The sequence below is a fragment of the Diplotaxodon limnothrissa genome, linkage group LG6 (assembly GCF_057381915.1).
Source record: "Diplotaxodon limnothrissa isolate DT_005_m linkage group LG6, D_limnothrissa_male_GT1.1, whole genome shotgun sequence".
Lineage (NCBI taxonomy): Eukaryota > Metazoa > Chordata > Actinopteri > Cichliformes > Cichlidae > Diplotaxodon > Diplotaxodon limnothrissa.
The window spans coordinates 10611913-10631772 of NC_140601.1; the positions used below are offsets into that span (position 1 = coordinate 10611913).

The 19860-nt window shown below is 41.3% G+C and overlaps 1 protein-coding gene across 1 annotated transcript; it reads right to left on the minus strand.

The window, feature by feature from the left end:
- Positions 1–7432: 7432 nt before the first annotated feature.
- ift27 (intraflagellar transport 27 homolog (Chlamydomonas)) lies at positions 7433–19715 on the minus strand. Its single transcript, XM_085355605.1, has 7 exons — positions 19607–19715; positions 19083–19162; positions 10218–10277; positions 9657–9716; positions 9318–9435; positions 7871–7980; positions 7433–7727 (listed from the first exon to the last, which is right to left on the minus strand). The coding sequence occupies exons 1-7, from the start codon at positions 19638–19640 to the stop codon at positions 7623–7625; spliced, it is 567 nt and encodes a 188-aa protein (XP_085211731.1). The 5' UTR covers positions 19641–19715; the 3' UTR covers positions 7433–7622.
- Positions 19716–19860: the final 145 nt, after the last annotated feature.

Consider the following 19860-nt stretch of genomic DNA (forward strand, 5'->3'; position numbering starts at 1 on the left):
TCTTACAATACTGCCCGGAGGTTACCTTAATTATCTAAGAATGCAAATGCAATGACTGCTATTATAACAAATGGCACCTCAAATGGAAGATAATGAAATAAAAGACAAACAACCAAAAAAATTTGGTGGTGACGCAGATGAGCTCAGAGGCACGGTAGCTGATTATTGTAAGGGAAGCAGATCTGGGGGAACAGCTGCTGTGTCCTCCCTCACCTGCAATTAGTAAGCTTTTTAGGTCATGGACAGTTAGAGGCTATAGAACAAACCATGCTTAGATTCAAGCCTACACACAGACCGAAAAAAGCAAAAAGAAGAGAAATCAAGGTTGAGGTCAGTTCGCCTCAAATTAAATCAAATGATAAGATTGTGAGTTAGAATATTTTTATAATTATTGCATAATTTGGTGTGTCAATTTTATAAACCTGCACAGAATTGTGCCTGGCGTCAATCTTCTTGTTCTGCTGTGGCATGAGACGAATATAAATTGTAAAAGAGCAGCAGCGACTTTAAAAACTACAGGTGTTAAGCAAATGGAAACAGATTTTTCAGAGAGTAAGCCACCAGAAAGGCAGAAAGCTGATCTGCAGGAAAAGTGCGACAGAAACAGAAAAACAGCCAGAGTAGGTGTAAGATATGAGTTGGAACTCTCCGCCCTGTGCTCAGGCTGTGTCATGAATACAAAACTCTGTGTTGGATGAGGAGCACTGCAGTGAAATGTAGCTCAAATCAAGTCCTCGGGTCCCAAAGCACACTCAGACCTTCCACAGATATGATGTGCTGTGTTGTGCTACGCCAAGAGCATGGATCGGTTTTAATGAAGTCGCTGTCAAACCATTAAACATGTCTGATGCGTTTTTATTAAGTGTAAAAGAGCACAGCAAGCATAATTGACTCAAATATAAACATATGGTGGCATTTTAAGGTAATCAAAGTGTCAATTAGGTTGTATCCAAACATAGCAATTAGTGCTTCAAGTGTTTACTCAACCTTTGCACATGTGGGGATTTTCAATGCAGCAGCTTAGGCTCTGCTTTAAGTTCAACACACTGCATTAAACCTGATGACAACTGTCTGTGAAATTGAATCAGAAATTCATCAGTCAAGGCTTGCACTTAAGAATTTCTGCTTATTTTCATACACTTTCTCATCCACGATTCTCAGCATCCACAAATTTCTGTTGATCAGCTGTTTTGTGTTACTGTGACAAAATGTAGTTTTGGAGAAACTACTAGTGGAACTTGCACAAAGGCAGTTTAGGCAGGTGACATATGTGTCTGCGTATCAACAGAGTGCCAGCATGGTGTGCTGCCCAGTGTGGGCAAAGTGAGATTTGGAGGTCCAGAGGGTCAGAACTTCTATGTACCCCATATGGGCCAACATGGGCCCCACATGAGTTTTCTGTAAGAAGGCCCATGTTCTGCTGTTTTCTAGAAGTGTGTGATCCAAAAGGACAAAACTGCTGTGGGGGCTGTGTAGGCACCCCCCCTTGAGCGCTGTGTGGAATAAGTGTGGTTTTTGTGCTGCCCACATAGCCCCACAGTTCATCCACAGCTACCCACTGTGGGCCCACACGTGAGTAGTAATTTCAGAAATCTCTTTGTTCACTTATCTCAATAACCGTTCATATAATCCTCTTCAATTTGGAAAATTTGTTGCTGGGGACTCTAGTGCCAAAGTTGATGAAGTTTGTATGAGCAGTTTTCAGACTTTGGCTACAGGGTGTTTTTTTTTTCTCCCATAGAGAGGCTATTCCCTACTCCACTCTGTATTTAGGGGGAGTGGCAAAATACATGTACATGTGTTTGTTTGGTTAACCCAATCCTTATTCTAACGTTAAAAGAGAAGAGAAAAACTCCCTGTTACAAGGGAGTTTTTCTGTCCCACTACCATCAACTGCTGCTCACAGGCGGTGATCTCATTGTTGGGGTTTCCTTTGTATTATTGCAGAGGTCTTTAGCTTACAATATAAGGCACCTTGTGGCAACTGCTGTTGTGATTTGGTTGTATATAAATAAAGTTTAATCAAATCAAAAATAATAATTGATTTTAGGAATGTGAACTGTTTTTGCCATTCACTATTCACCGACTTGGAAAAGCAGCAGCATTGCAATTTTATGTCCCATACGAGACACAATTAAAGTCAATGCTCTTGCTAAGTACTGCAAAAAAACACCCAGAATTACTTACAGTATTAAATACTTCATTATATTAGAGAATCATAAGTGCTTTATAATCAGTGTTGGTCAAGTTACTTGAAAAAAGTAATTAGTAACTAATTACTGATTACTTCCCCAAAAAAGTAATCCCGTTACTTTACTGATTACTTATTTTCAAAAGTAATTAATTACATAGTTACTTAGTTACTTTTTAAAAACACGATTTACAACCTGAATAGGTGATAAAGCGATAGATCTTTCAGCCCAATTCTACTTTTTCTGCATAATCCATCATACAAAATGTAATCAAATGGAAAAGTCCCTTTTTAAAACTTGTTTTATTAGTTTTAATCTTTTAACTTTATGCATCAAGCAAAAATTAAATTATATGCACCGTTCTCTGACTTGAAGAAATTAGTTTAACATTTAAACCTATTTTCTGCACATTCCAGCACATAAAATGAAATATTTTTTGTTTTTACACTCAGTCTTTCAAATAGATGCAAGTAAAACACAGCAGAAAATAAATAAAATCAAAGACTCAGCGGTCCTGTTGCTCTATTTTCACCTGTAAAGCAGGAGTGGTGTAGGCGGAGGTTTACCCTGGTGCAGGTGTTCCGCAGCGGTCAGTGGAAGAATCCGCGAGTTTCTCTGAGTTTCCCATTACGTTGTAGCGCACTCGGTGCTTGCTTGGAAGTTTAGGGGGTTTTTTCGCTTTAAAAAGAAGTTTTCTTCCCACGCACAACGGACACTAATGTTTTTGTCACTTTTTATGGAATCAAACTCAAAGTAAGGTCAGTACTTCCACGCTTTAAACGCTGCACGCTCATACTCTCTCCCGCACTCGATATATGATTCGTTGTTGATCCGCACACAGCTGTTGTCACAAACGTCGCACTCGCTTACGTCACTGTCGTGAGACATTCTCGCAAAAAAATCACGGTTTTAGTAACGCAGTAACGCAGCGTTCCTACGGCAAAGTAACGGTAATCTAATTACCGTTTTTGCAATAGTAATCCCTTACTTTACTTGTTACTTGAAAAAAGTAATCAGATTATAGTAACGCGTTACTGCCCATCTCTGTTTATAATTATGAAGGGTTAATGTAAAACTATTGCCAAACAAACTCCAGACACAGAAATGATTGTGTTTTACACCAGTAATAATTAAAGCCATAAAGAAATTGCATTAATGTTATAGTGACACAAAATTTGAGGACCCCCTGAAGAGTCAACAGCTATAAACATCATAAAGCCGACCACTATTACCTGCTGCAAACATGTCTGCTTTGAACGAATGTTAGTGCCACATTTACCTCACTTATACTTGGAAGGTGAAAAGCATCTGTCCTGCTGTGTTGTATTACAGGCCGAGCAAACCTGTTATGAATACTAATCATTGAGAGGAAATGATTGTGTTTAGTAAGGAAAGATGATTGAGCATGCTAGAGAAGCACGAAAGCAAAGAGCTCGACATTTGCCGTGCTCTCTAAAACCCTGTTTCAATATCTGTGGAAATGAAGAAGTGTCTCCCGAAGCAATAAGAACCAGCCCACACTCCGTCTTATGATATTATTAAGTGATATTCCCGAGGCATGATGCCCCATTTAAATTGAATAGAGGACAGGAGGGATACTGTTTAAGTAATAATAATGGTTTTCTAGGATAGTCAAGAGCTTGTGTTATACTGTACCTTGGTGTGTGTGCGTGTTTATGTTTGTGTGAATAAATTGTAGCTCAAAACCATAGTTTGAAAATTTGGAATGTCCTCTTGACAACTTCAAAGGGCTGTTTAGGGAATTTTTTTCCCCCGAGTGTCCTCATACAGACAGGAAGTGTCGTTATGGAAATTTTATGAGTTAAAGTTTTCTTCATGCACAAATGAAGTTTAAAATACAGATATATTTATATAAAAATTCACCTCAGCCCAAGACTAATTTAAACATGGGACTCTATGGGAACTGACCATAGACCATACATAAAAAATGAATCCAATGATGTCCCTTGGTTAGTCCCTTTGTGAATCCTCCAGTGCTCTCAGAGTTGTCATCTTGGTATTTTCATATGGGACCCGAGGAAACAGCAACTTGTTCATTATTAGGTAGGCTTGTGCTCATCAGGAAAATGTTTATTGTTGTCATAGAGCAAGAGAGCCAAGGGCCATTTTCACAGACTTCGATTGAGGTTTTGCAGACATCTGACCAATAACCACATGACATGAGCTTCTCTGCCATTTTGAATATGTGACATTTATTGCATGACAATGTATTTTCAAGTGAGTAAGGCCCCTGTCACACACGCCTGTCCGTGACCATCAGGCCACCACCTGTCGTGAAGGAAAAGTGGAGTATTCCCTAATCGTTTGTGAGTGGCTGCTGGAAGCTGGTACAGTGACGGGGGAAAATGATTTGTGACGCTCCACCTGTGGCCTGTTTGTGTGGCAGGTCTCATCTGCAGCCACTGGAGAGGTGGTGGGGCTTGTTTTCAACACCTGGCTCAGAGTGCCAGCGCTCCATAAAAGCCCTCAGAGGTCAGTTTTGCACTAAACATCTTTCTTTCACTTAAAATAAGTAGCCTTTTAGTTCTTTGTTTTATCACATCCATGCAATCTGGTTTCTGTCATATTGGTCTCAGCCACACAGGCCTACAGACCAATCAGTGATCCCCTGGGAACAACCTTTCACTAGAGAAAAATGTGCATTTCTCAACCAGTTGATAAAGAAATCCTTGTGAAATTCCGCCTTCAAAGTAAAAGCTGTGCCTCAGAGCTGTAGACAACAGACAACTTTTTTTGTGGGCCATTTGTAGTTTTTGTTGCACTTTTTCAAGTTTCATTATCACTGGGCTACTACTTGCATAATATTTGCATGAAACATGAAAAACTCCAGCAATCACTGTGAAGCTTTTGGTGCAGCACCTTCTCTGCAACCTCCAGAAACCACTGCCAACCAGTCAGGCAATGCAAATTTTCCCTAGCAACCGGTGGTTGCATCACATCCAAATATGATGGACAGTTCTTGAGCAATATGATGCCATATGAGGAAAATAAATACAACTTCTTTTTGAAACAGAGGACCCCCCTCCCCCTCCCACCTGGCAGTCATCAAAAACGATGCAGGTTTGAGGCTTTCATTTTCAGACCGTAAAGCTATGTCAATCTTTTTGGATCAAACCTCAAGTGGCCATCTGACAAATGCAGTTTTTGGCAGTCAGAACTAAGTCCAAAGATGAACACACCCGCTACTGCAGCTATGACCTACCTTCCACAGAGACTTTTTTTAGACCTCCTACTTCTACAGTATGTCTACCCTCCCCTGAATATAAAGGGAACACAGCAATTTTCTGTATCTGTCACGGCTGCCGAGGCGAGCCGTGTGGATTTAGAAGGAGGACCCAAGATGCAGGCAGTGGATGAGATACCGGTGGTTTTATTTACAGAGGTGTAGTGGCAAACAAACAGTGGGGCATAACAAACAACTAAAGACACCTAAACTGGGAGAACTAAAATAACAGACCTGGGAGCATATGACAACGGATGATGAATAGCAGAGAGACGCAGACGAGGAACAGGACACCGTGGAACACAGGGTAACAGGGTAACAGACTGACACAGAGTTACACAGACTGACACGGAGGAACACAGACGAACCGGCAACAGGCAGGAGAACACACAGGGCTTAAATACACACACCAGTAATCAGGGGATGAGAGACAGGAGGGCAACACAGCTGGGAGGAATCTGGGCTGACGGGACAGGGGAAACGTAAACTGATCACACTCACATACGACACGGACCTTCACAATAAAACAGGAAACTCAGATACATGGAACCAGACAAGACATTGAACTAAACAGACAGATTCACAAACAGATGGGGAGACACCATAGACAGACAGATACAGACGCAGACTCAGAGGCAGATCGAAAATAACACAGAACTTAAACAATCATCTAGAAAATGATAAACTAAAAGCGCTGGGTCACCGACCCAGGACCATGACAGTATCAACAATAAGCCAGGTTGTCCTTGAAGCTTCTGTAGATGAAGAACAGAAGACAGTTACGTAATTACGCTTCAAAAAGGCTCCACCAAGCCCAAGCCTTCCAGGTTTATGAGTTCACACTTCCAAAGATCCATCACACGCAAGTACTTACATTACAGGTTCCACATTGAAGAGCCAACTGCAGTTGCCAGTGCCACAATACATTTACGGAGATGCAAGCGCACATTGTTGGGCACAAAGAGAAAGAACACATGCAGACACCCTCACAAACACACATACCAATTACCTACACAAAACAACAAGGAGAGAAAGAATGAGAAGGATAGAGAGCCTAATTGCTATAATTATAATCACCCACTCAATGAGTACAAAAGCTGCAATAACAATTATAAGTTGTTTAATGCAGATTCTGGTAAGAACTTCACTACAAACCATTTTGCAGGGGATAAAGTTTCCAGATTAGTTCCTTTAGGTGTTATCCAGTTACTGCACATGTTTGGGGAATAAACACAGCTGCGATTTTCTAAAGACCACACAAAAAACAAATTCTGCGACTGAGTTTGGACTCCAAAACACGACAGAGTCGTCATGAGTAAATGCTGCAGTTATTATATGTGGTGCATAATGAGATAAAAACTATTGTGTCTGCCTCAAACCAGTCTGCCCTCATTTGAATGGTAGCAGCTGGTCTGAGAGGCAGAGAAAGAACAAGGACATGGCTTTGACCTGGTTTGAATGGGAGAGCGCTAATTAGAACGGTGATTACTGGTTGTTAGCGCCGCACAGGGGACATGACTGAAATGATGTGCGAGGGCTGCAGCCAGGGAGTTAACACAGCAAGGGAGAAAGCAGTAGATGAACAGCGGGAGAAAGAAACTGAACAGAAAAGAGAAGAAACAGAAAATAGCATTCAGTGAATGCAAACCCCCCCCAAAAAACAGCCAAGTGAGGCAAAGCTGACGCCAGGAAATAAAAAAAGAAAAGATAAGGAGGGCGAGTGGAAGAGGCAGAAAATAAGAAGAGGAGATCAAACATTTGCGTTGCCTAAAATCAGGAACAACCACTGTGACAGAAGAGGAGTTGTAAGAAGAAAAAAGGAGGTACAGACACCCCCACCCCCACAATGAGCTGAAGTGCTATTGTGGTTTTGGTAATCACCCAACCATCGATGTGAAAGAAAACCTCCACTATCTGAGCACAGAGGAAACACACGGATAAGAGAGAACACGGCTAATCACTTATTATCAGAGAAAAACAACTTTATTTGTGGTCATAGTAAAATATCTGTCTGAACAAGCTATCCCTTTGCATGTGTGGTAGAAAACAGTGTTTTGCTGTGTATTATCTGAATTTGTAAGTTTCAAAGGCCCTCAGTCGATGAAATTCTCTCAGAAGAGATACTTTGTATCCTCCTAATGGTGAAAAATCAAGGTGTGTGGTAAGTGGGGTAGGGTGGCGGTGGTCTAGGCTGGATTAAGGTTTTGGATGGTCTCACGGTGCTCTTGGTACAGAGAATGGAAGGCCCGAGCTAAACAGAGGAGAGGAGCATCACAGTTCTCCATCTCTTTCTGTAAAAGACAAACATGAACAGACAGTAGTCACTGTATTATAAAAAGATATAAAGAATGGGATATTTTCCTGCATAGTTCATCCTTCAGATGTGGGAACTGTTAAAGTCTGCCGTGAACGCTGTGTCGATGTGCTCACTCACAGCTGAGGTCTCGTGGTACTCCAGTCCCTGACTCTGGGCCCATTCCTTGGCCACAGATGCCTGTACCTCTCTTCTAGCAGACAGATCTGACTTGTTGCCCACCAGGACACCTGGAACACATGCAAACAGAAAGATGCACTTAGAGATGCACATACAGTAAACACAGATTCAAGACTTATTCCAGAAGTGTTGTTGTTTGTTCAGTTAATGCTTGGAAACTTGTTTTTAAAGATTTGTAGTTAAACGTGTCTTTTTTTTGGTGGGTTGCAAAGTGGCAACAAAGGGGTGCAGCAACAGGAATGCTAAAGCTGCACAAATAGCTCACCTTACATGACACTAACAGGGTAGATGGGTATCATCTGCGCTATCGTCTAATCTGGGCTGACATTGGGTCCACATACTCAGGAAATTCAAAAGGTTCCAAAAATTCAAAAATTCTTCTTTTATGGCATCAGACTAAGTGATGCATTTGAGATGTTTGTAAAGATTGTGGGTCTTTATTTAACTATTAACAAGTTAAAGTAACGGAACAATTTATCTGATTCTTACCAATTCGTTAATTATTGAAATAAATTCACATCAATGGCAACTGCTGACATATTACACTGTCATTATTCCTTATTTATTCAAACAAAATCCAGAAACAATATCTGAAAAGCTAAGTACACCAATAGTAAAAAGAGCAATAAGTTATTCAACAAATTCAGAGTTCCATTTTTCTCCAAACACTGTGCACTATGAGCAAACACATCCCCTTTGGTTTCATCTGTCTAAAAGATTTTGTTACATAAGTCTTGTGGTTTGTGAGTTAATGTTTTGAAACTTTTTTTTCACAGATTTGTACTCAAATGTATTTTTTTTCAGGGAGATGGTGGGTTGCAAAGTGGGTTACATGTGTAAGTTGGCTCAGCTGATACCCTTCTACACATACAACTGGCTATCTTATGTAACACATGCTGTTTATGCAGCTTTAGCCTTCCTGTTGCTGCACATCTGTAAGCCACCTCAATTTGACATACTCATTTTATCTTTAACAATTGTGGGGCGATCGTGGCTCAAGAGTTGGGAGTTCGCCTTGTAATCGGAAGGTTGCCGGTTCGAGCCCCGGCTCGGACAGTCTCGGTCGTTGTGTCCTCGGGCAAGACACTTCACCCGTTGCCTACTGGTGGTGGTCAGAGGGCCCGGTGGCGCCAGTGTCTGGCAGCCTCGCCTCTGTCAGTGCGCCCCAGGGTGGCTGTGGCTACAATGTAGCTGCCATCACCAGTGTGTGAATGTGTGGATGACTGGATATGTAAAGCGCTATATAAATACAGGCCATTTACCATTTAACCATATTAAAATTACCGCAGCTGGTAATATCAGTCTTCTTCTGACCACAGTGGTCTTGATTAATTTCCCTCCCTTTTATTTTCCGTTTCCCAGTATTTCATGTTCTGTGAGGTGTTACCTGGAACATGGAGACCCTGGCAATGAGCACGGACTCGTTCCAGCCAACGGCTGCAGTTAGCAAAAGACTGCTCACTAGTCAGGTCGAAAACCAGGCACAGCAGCGAAGGTTCCCCCCACTACAGAAAGGAACGAGTGGTGATGAGGTGGGAAATGTTGGTTTTTATATACAAGGAATGAGGGAAGTGGGACAGACATATGATTGGTCCCACATCAGCTTACTTTTCTCTACTCGTGTAGCAAATCAAATAATACTTTACTATGACAGGAGGTGAAGCTCTAGATGATGAATTTATCTAGTATCATGCAGATTAAAAAAAATCCAGGGAACGAGTCTCACCATCTTCTCACAGGAATCCACTAATGTCTCCTTCCCTGCAGAGTCTATGATGTAGAGCTCCTGGTGGGGAAAAGCAGAGAAAGGGGGAGACGGACGAGTGTTATTCACGGGAAGTTAATCAAATTACTTCACATTATCTTTTATAAGGACATTAATCTTAGACCTACAATACTGCCAAATAGCATACTGAATTCAGATGAAGAAATAACAATATTATATGTCTGGGAAAGCTTCTTCCACACTGAGTGATGGATTCCAACTGTCAGCATTTTAAAAACAGACTGGCGGCTGCCAGTGCTTCCCCTCAGCCTCCTAGTCGACACAACTATCAATTTCAAAATCCTACATGGCCTTGTTCTCTAGTTACTGCATTCACAAACTTAAGTGTCCATGCAGCCCACTTGGCGGGGTGACGACAATACTCCATCAGCCTTTTACAACCATGGCTGAGAGATGAACTTTAAGCTGTGGTTGGGTGGCTAATATCTGTTGCTTCATTCAACAAAATGTAGCCTCCACCTAGAGTCCTGCAATGGATTCTAGGCACATGGTTGGACTCACCACGCTGTCATTGGTCGCTGGGATGTTGATACACTTCATCAGCAGCTCCACGCCTGTTGTCTGCCAAACAAACAAGGCTACAAATGTTAAATTAGTTATGTGACGTAAAGCTAAAATAAACCTCTTCATGATGGATCTGGCATGCCTTTGTCATAAACAATCACTCTTTCTGTCACATTATGGGCGTGCCTGTCAAAATGCATTTACAATCTGCAACAGCTGAAGAGAAGAGAAGAGAAGAGAAGAGAAGAGAAGAGAAGAGAAGAGAAGAGAAGAGAAGAGAAGTTTGTTGTCGGGGAGTTACCACTGTCTAGTCTGATGTATGGCAAATGTCAATACATGTTGACTGTTGTTCTGATTTGGCGCTATATTTAATTGAATTTAAAGTATTTTAAGCCTTTAAATCACCTAATGTTATGGTAGCATTTGTTTGTAGCCATACTGAACTGATGTACATATGTGTCATGTTCAGTTTCCTTTTTTCTTATCTGACTATTTAGCTTCTGATGGTCCACTATGTTCTAAGTTCTTGCTCCCTACTTTGTGCTGTTATTTAGAGGTAAGCAAGTATTTTACAAAGGACTTTTAGAACAATTTCACTAAAAACAGCTGCAACAGCAACCGAAACTGACATGACAGTAAACCAAAGCAAAAACAACTTGGCCATTAACTCAAAAAGGGAGTCAACAGAGGCCATTAAAAAAAAAAAAGAATAGGTATAACTGTAAATTTTTCTTTTTTAGAGTTATATCTACTGTGAAAGAGAAAAAAACTGACTGTTTATGTGAAAGAAACACAGAAACAGTCAGTGTGAGTTTTTCTCTTTTGTCAAAACAAATAGCTGGTATAGCTGTTTACTAAAATGAATGTTGAATGTTCGTCACACAAAAGCAGCTGCAAAAATATTTCGAAACAATAAGAATGACACAAAAAGAGCTGTAGTGGCTGCAAACCTTCGTCCTCCTTTGCAAGGTGGAGGCAGCTGTTTTTTGAATCTGCCCCAAACTACAGGAAACATCAGCTATTTGAACTTTGGTCAAACTGTCTTAATGTTAAACAAACTGCTGAAGGTAGTTGGGATCTTTTAGTACAGAGCAAACAGAGGTAGCTGTTAAAGGAGATAAAGTGCAGGCAGTAGAGAGGAAGGACGATATCACGAAGTCACCTTCTTTACAGGCTACGAGATCTAAAGAAATCCTAAATGGACCAGATAGTTGCAGGCTGCCTTTCCCCCTCCAACTATTCACTGGTATGAGATCAGTGATGACCTTGAAGAAGTGAGTTGAGGTTTCTTCACATCAGCATCTAACTCTAAATTGATCTGATCTCCTGAGCTCACACTTAACGAAGCATGTCAAATGCAAGAGACTAAAATCCTGCAAACACACACGCACACACAAACGCACCGTGGACACTCACTGCCTCTGTGAAATACACACACACACACACACACCTCCGACCAACATTTACTCAATTCATACACACGCAGAGTTCATAACAAGCATCCAGCAGTACACACACAGACCATGCTGCAGTCCCACTTCAGAGCAGTCTAATGAGCTGGTGTGATGCATAGGAAGCTTCTTGCTGGAATGTCAATGAGAGCCTATTAGTAGCAAATAAGCTTGGAATATTGCTAACAGGCTGTCTGACATTTTCAAAGGAGGACGTGAGCGGAATGGCTGACAGCCTCGGCTACCCTTCAAAATCAAAAGTTGAAGAACATGAGGGATGACTTGGGCGTCTGCAGAAGGATTAACCCTTCACAGCACCGGTTAAGCCCCATATAGAAACACATATTGTGTCCTGTTTCCATCAGCATTTAAATCTTAAATTGAAAGCTGTGGGACACAGTTACTGGTATTAGATTAGAAAGGTCACCTATGGAGTACCCCAGGGATCAGTGATTTACAATCATGATATCAGTTAACATTTTTAAAAATGACACTAATTTATATTGCTCTAGGTTTTGCAGCAAACCTAGCTATTGGAAGAATCTGGAATAAAATAAGTAGAAGTAAAAGACCTTGTAAATACTTTGTTGTCCATTTATAGTTTTTAAAATATCCTATCCCTGTAAAAACACGCTAATCAGCTCCAGGAATGTGCACCCCAGCAAATTCACTCCATTCATCCAAAGGTCAGATCGTGCAGACCTCAAAGAAACCACGAAAAAACCCAAGAGTTACATCTTAGATTATACCGGCCTCAGCTAGCATGCTAAAGGCTAAAGTTCATGACAGAATAAAAACTGAACAAGTACGGCTTGTTTGCAAGGACTGCCAGGAGAAACCCTCTTTTCTCTAAAAACAACATGGCAATACAGCTTAGGTTTGCAAAGTTGCATCTCCACGAACCACAAGTTGTCTTGAACAATATCCTTTGGACAGTAGAGACCAAAGTGGAGATGACTGGCCATAATGTACAAACATCGAACAAAAATGAAACACAACTCATACCCTCTGTCAAGCATGGCAGTAGAGGAGTGATGATTTGGACTTGTTTTGCATCTGGGCACCTGGCAAAGTATTGAGATGTATTCAGATCAGGACAAATCTAGGAAATCTAGAGCAGAACGACAGAAAAAATAAAGAATCAAGGGGTTGCACAATGGCCCAGTCCAAGCCCAGATCTCAACCCATTTGAAATACTGTGGTCAAAGTAAGAAAACAAGTGGTCACAAATCTCAATAAACTAAAGCAAACTCGTAAAGGAAAAATTATTTTGAGGCATACGTAAGTTCAATAAGGGAGATCTGTAGTCACACATCTGTATGCTTGTCAGGTATTGGCGGCTAATCTAAGCTTTACATCACCTCCACTTTCCCACACTGTCAAGCTGATTGTGACATCACTGGTCTAGTCCAATCATCTTTCTGCCGGCCTTCTTTAGGCCAATCAGCCTTCACTCCACATACTTTAAATCTCACTGCGTATCTGTCATTCTCCTTTGCAGACGCCTTCATCTACTCCACCTCCTCCTCATCACCGCCTCTCCTTAGTCACTCAGGCCCTATTCAAGCCTCCATCTTCATCTCCACCACCAGAGTCTAGACTCCAGGGGATCTTGTCCTAATCCCTATCACCACTGGGATGTTCTTCTGCTGTGATGGGTCATCGGAGTGTAGCCGCCAAATGCCTCAAATTGAATTCTTTACATCGACAAATCATGTTCAGTTCCTTCTAATGATCTCTCCTTATTGAACTACAATGATGCAGGAAACTGATAAAGTCATACAGAGAATGATTACTTCAAGTTAGTGCTGCTAGAAGTGGTTCAACAAGCTACTGAATCAATGGGCGTACTTAATTTTTTACAGGAGTGCAAAGAGTCCTGTTAAACAACCCAACTCAAAACACTGTTCAAAGTAACGAGAAGCAAAGAAAGGTCTATGGAGTCAGAACGAGAGGGAACATTAACGTGTTCAACAGTCCTGAGTAAGGGTTCTTCCTCTTGGGCGAAGCTCGGTAGATGTAAATATTCATACTTCTTGTGCAAATGTTGGAATTGAAGCCAAATTTGTACATTTCACTGTTACTACCCTCTTGAAAATACAAAGTAACTTCTGGATGAATAATTCGTGGTTTAAGAGCTTCAATTTTTTTTTCAAAAGTCAAGTTCCTTTTACATGAAGCACTTTACACCAAGTGAGTTAAGAAGTTAAAAATATTTCAACTAATATCAGGCAAGCGGTTGGCTACAAATAGGTGTTTTAACAGTTGCATGGCAACAGCAAAGACTGTGACCAGCAATTCCCCATGAGCATTTCTTTCAGAGTATTCAGCTAATAAAGTGGTGTCAACTGGACACAGAGCCTTGATTTACTGGCACAAATGCAGACCTGAATTTCTCTCCACTTACTTTCAAAGTTGAATCACTGCTTCTCTTCTTATTTTCCTGTTTGCTATGTATTTGAAGATTTTCACACAGCTCCACCTGTATCATTTCTTTAGATCTACTCATATTAGCTGCATTAGTTAAGAAGATGTCTAATAGTTTGACCTGGCATTCAGCAATCGTGCATGCTAGGCCATTACAAACTGTAAAGGCCTCCCAATTGCAGCCTCTTTCTACTTTGTCAATGACCCGCTAGTTCACGGTGAAGAGACACACACAGCATCGCAAACAAGTGCCTACTGTATTAAGCCTATGCAGTATGAAGAAACTCATCCCTGTTGTTGTTTTGTGTGTATGCTGGTGTGTGTGTGTTTGCTAGTTAAGTACCTGTTCTGGTGGCTTTCCAGAATCCTGCTGTATTAATTATCGACGTTCCTGTCACCTCAGAAGCCCCAAAACTGCTGACACAGCAGGATCTGAGCAACCACACAGGCGCATGCATGCACGCACACTTGGCCTTTGTCCAGTAATTCATACACCAACCTGTTCTGTACCATAACCATTGCACGACTTTATGGTAAACTCACTAAATGTGAGTGGCTGTGTGTTGAGAAACCTGCATGAATATATATCCATACTCACGAGTTAATGCATGTACCGCACCTACACTTTCTTACTTTTGCAGTGCCCTAGCCCTTTAGAAAACTGAGGGAATCGCTGAACAGCCATGCCGCCATATATCACAGAGTCAGGTTAATGACATGGTTCCTTTTCTCGTGTAGATTAGCATAAATAATGCAGATTAGTCCTTCTCTGCGTCAGCATTAATTGCTACATTATGCTGTTGTGCACTTCAGTGAGTCCTGTAGTAAAGACCTCTGCAGGTCCTTGAAAAGCCTGCAAGAAGTTCCACTAAAGAAACTACATGCAATATAAACATAGTCCTCTATGACTAATATTAGACATGTTGATTTGCTATTGATGTATAATTACATCTTACTGTTTCATTAATTTGAAAATTCTACAGTTCTTGACTGATTGAGCAAATCTGAAGTAAACGACTACATGTGATTAACTGTGCACGGTTACTCACTGCTTAACTGCTATGCCTAACTCCCTGATAACGACTGTGTGATGACTATTCTTCCCGCCCCATGAAGGACACCTGGATTGGCTGGAGGACTGTTTACTTAGCCTGATAGGCCGAAGGACACTGTCTCAGCTAAACTATGGACACGCACACACACACACTTACACTGATAAGCACTCACTCATCCCCCTCCCTTTCCAACGCCTTCGATGCTTGTGCCCTACCGGGGATGATAGAGATAAGATAAGATAAGATAAGATAGAACTTTATTAATCCCTCGGGTGGGTTCCTCTGGGAAATTCGACTTTCAAAAAAAGCACAGCAACGACCAAAGTTACAGTTACAGAACTGTTATATATATATATACACACACACACACACACACACACACACACACACACACACACACACACACACACACACACACATATATAAATACAGAGACAAATATAAATAAAATATACAAAGGGGATAAATAGAATAAATAGGAATAAAAAATAAAAATACAAGTGAATTGCACATTTCAAGTATTGAGTCTATTGCACTGTTGACTATTTACAAAAAGTATTGCACAAGGTATTGTACAGTGAGGTGCAGAGGCACTACAGCTTAGTTGTTCCCCCCTCCTTTGTCCTCCTGTTTCCCCTCCCTCTCCCCTCCAGAGAGGAGTTAAACAGTCTGATGGCGTGTGGGACAAAGGAGTTTTTAAGTCTGTTAGTTCTTGTCTTGGGGAGAAGCAACCTGTCACTGAACAGACTCTTCTGGTTGTTTATGGCCGTGTGCAGAGGATGCCCAGCATTGTCCATAATGTCCATCAGTTTCTAGCAGTCAACTGGACCAGCACAGATGCTGCAGGACCGGATGCGCTGTCTACGCCGGCTCTCTCTTACCCGTTACCCGCCCCTGTTGCTTGTCTCGTGTTTCTATGGTGTATTGATAGTCATGTGCTTTTGTGCTGAGGTGTTTTTTCTTTTATCAAACTGTTCTCCCACTAGGAGCTCAGTCTGAGTGGAGTTGTTTTTTCTCCTCCTCTTACCTCATGTAGTGTATTTTCGTTGTTTTTTTCCTATCAGCCTACCTTCTGACATGTCTCCCCAATGTGATGTTTGTGTAAAGTTGGTCAGAAGGTTCCTTTGTGAGTGCGCATGCGCCATTAGCGTGCTGCCTGCTGTAACCCCTAATTTCCCTCGGGATGAATAAAGTATTCTGATTCTGATTCTGATTCTATATCTATAAATACATGTAGAGTTCTAAGACCTTAATGGGTCTCAGGAAGGTTAATACTAGTTATCAGAACAAGTGTGCCTACTAAAGAAGCACATTTTGCCAATTACATGCTGATTAGCTGCTGCAGTGTCAGGCAGGACTGAACGCCTGGATTTCTGAGCACTTCACAGCACACAGATAACGCTATTCCCTACAAACTACTATCTATTCTGTGCTGGCAGTGAGCCAGCATTGCACTTCATGAGCTGCTCCTTCAAACCCAATTCACCTCACTTACCCAGCCTGAATACAAAAACATAAGCCTGTGGCTAGTCACGGAGTACACCCCGATCTGTAAATCCCTGAACAACTTGTTTTACAGCTCCATTCCTCTGTTGATTGTGTGAATGGAGTACAACACATCCCTACTTACTGTTATAAGACATGTTATGCTGCCTACCCCACATACACTGCAGTATCTCTGGCATTGGGCTCGCTTTCTCTGTGTTATGTGACAGTGCTACACCAGGGGGCAGTTTCTCAGATGTGGACTGCTGCAGATGTCACAGACAAGTAGTCATTCTATTATACTTTGTTCAAGCCTGCTTGAAGTCCACGTGAAGGACATATCCATAGCTGGTACATTGGTGCAAAAACTGAAAGGCGTGCTGACATGCGCTCCGAGCCTCACATTCATCCTTACACAACAAAAGTAGTGAATCGGACCAAGTGTATACTTAAATACACAAAGTATAGCAGCTCCTCTATATGAACCAGGGATGCCAAACTCATTTTACATGGCCACATTCAACTAATTATGATCTTCAGTGAGCCAAACCAGAAAAAATCCTTTCTGTCTGTGTAAAGAATTCTAACTACACATTTAAGCCCGGAGAAATCTTAATATTAAAAAAAGAAGAGCAATTTCAACATTATGTCTCAGTTTTTCTATGAGATAAAGACCAAAAAAACCAAAAACAAAGTCAACAGTCAATAGTGAAAAACTGAAACTTTTCTGTAAATTAACCATTTATCTATTATGTCTGTGAAGGTTCTCAGTCATCCAGGTCATCGTAGTCAAAGGAGCTTGCAAAGAAAAGCGTCTGGACTTCTTTAAGTTGCTTGAAGACGTTTCACCTCTCATCCGAGAAGCTTCTTCAGTTCTAAGGTCAAATGGTGGAGAGTCCCAGATATAAACCTAGTGGGAGTAACCCCCCACAGAGGGACAAAGGACCCCCTGATGATCCTCTAATCGCCTGAGCCAAGGTGGGAAACTGGGCGTGGGTCCCAATCAGCCAGAGTTTCGGGTGTGTTCATTGTGAAACCTGGCCCCACCTTATCATGCGAATTCCTGAGGTCAGATGGCCCAGGAAGTGAGTGGGCGTTAACGCCCACTCACATCTGGGACTCTCCACCATTTGACCTTAGAACTGAAGAAGCTTCTCGGATGAGAGGTGAAACGTCTTCAAGCAACTTAAAGAAGTCCAGACGCTTTTCTTTGCAAGCTCCTTTGACATTTATCTATTACTTATTCACTTATAGTAATTAATTGGTTATAAGTAAGTAATTAAATGGTATAGGTGTAGTATGAATGGCCACGGGGGAGGTCTTTACCAGCAGGAAAAGCTGTAAAACGTATTAAATTTATTCCTTATTTTAAATTTTTCAAAGCCCTCTAGTGGGCCAGTTTGGAATCTTTTCCAAGCTGATTTTGGCCCCTGAAGTCTTATGTTGACACCCCTGATATAAACTATCTAAAGATAAACCAAACTTCATATACACATGTCTATACACGTGTAAAGCGCCAAGTGTTGATTGCCACTAGTCCAGACCGGTATCACTGATTGCTACCATGGTAACAACAATAAAGCTCGCCATTTGCCAGGTGACAAAAATGATGTCAAACCGACATCACATCCACTTGCCTACAATACCACCTGAGTGTTGCTCCGGCCGGCCAAGTACCTTTTGATTTTTGGAACCTGAGGCACTGCAGGCAATCCAACCAATGCAGGTTGAAGATATGAGTGCCGTTTTTTTCTGCCATTTTAATGATATATCAGTACATGAGCTTGGAGATCCGCAGATTATGCAGAGAAATAAAAAAAAAAATGAGGAAAAAAAGAATATGCTTTTATAACTTCTATGCTTCTGGTTTTGACTTCTCCTGTACCAGTGACAATATGGAAATTTTGTCTGAGTGGCAACATCTATCGTTCAGGAGAATACGGATACCCCCACTGTATAAACTGAATGAAATGACCAATGAGCCAAACAAAAGACTGTCCTAACCCTTACAGATTAGTCTAAAGCAATGATGTCAAACTCATTTTATACCGTTGGCCACACACACCACACGTTGATCTTACGTGGGCCTAACGAGCAAAACTTTCTGTCATTGTAAAGATGTTTAACTACAAATGATCACATAGAGAGCTGTGGTAGCTCACCAAACTGTCCTGTATTTACAAAACACATTTTTTGTTAATTCGCAGTAAATGTTGATTTTGTTACATATTTCTATAGATGGTGTGGAAAAAAACAGGCACTTTTCTATCATTCAGTTGTTTATCTCCTAGTCAATTCCTTTTGTTTTGCATTAATAGGAAAAGCTGTAAAACTTATGAAAGGATGGCCTTATGTTGGACACATCTGATCTAAAGTATGAAGACTCACTTCACTTGTGGGATCAAACCATGAGCCTTTCAGTGACTGTGTGTTAATGCTCTCACCATGCTGTAATTCTTCTGGAAGAGAGTGCCATCGCTGTAGAACATATGAGAAAGAGCACTTTTGCCCACTGCAGCATCTCCTACAGACACACACACACGGAAGAATACAAATATAATGTCCTGTGGTTGTGTTTACGGTGTCGTTTTTGTGAATTAATAATTAATAGTTTAATTTGTGTGTAAGGAGTTGGTTCTCGACAGAATTCATAATTAACCCCCCTCATTATCAGGGAGTTTTAGAGTTTAGTGTCTGGTTCACCATCATTTCTTTAAGTTGAAACATCATCACTCGGCAGTGATTGGTTTGTGTAAGCTAAATGACTGTAGCTACATGATAAAATAGACCCAACAAACGTCATCTTTCACATTTAGAATAGTATCAGGCTTGTATTTTTCGTCAGTCCTATAACAAGTAGGTTGAATCTGGAACATAAGAAGGACACAGCCTGTGGCTGGGGATGTTTCTGTAGTAAAAGGCTAGCTTTAGCCCCCGTTGCTTACATATCAGGTGGTGAAAACCTTACCGACCAGCAGACATCTCGCCCTTAACTTGACCATTACATGGGATGACTTCCGGTCTCTGTCAGGTAAAACTCTCTTGAAGCTAATCGAGCTATGTTTCTCTGTTTATCGGTCCATATGCGTTGGATTATCCTCCCTGCAGCCTCGGGAACATGGACACAAAGCGTCTCTTAGCAACCAGCCACGGGGATGTTTCATTGGTCCAGCCGGCGTGGACGTAACGCGTAATCGCGTTTTCATTGGCTTTCTGTGAGGA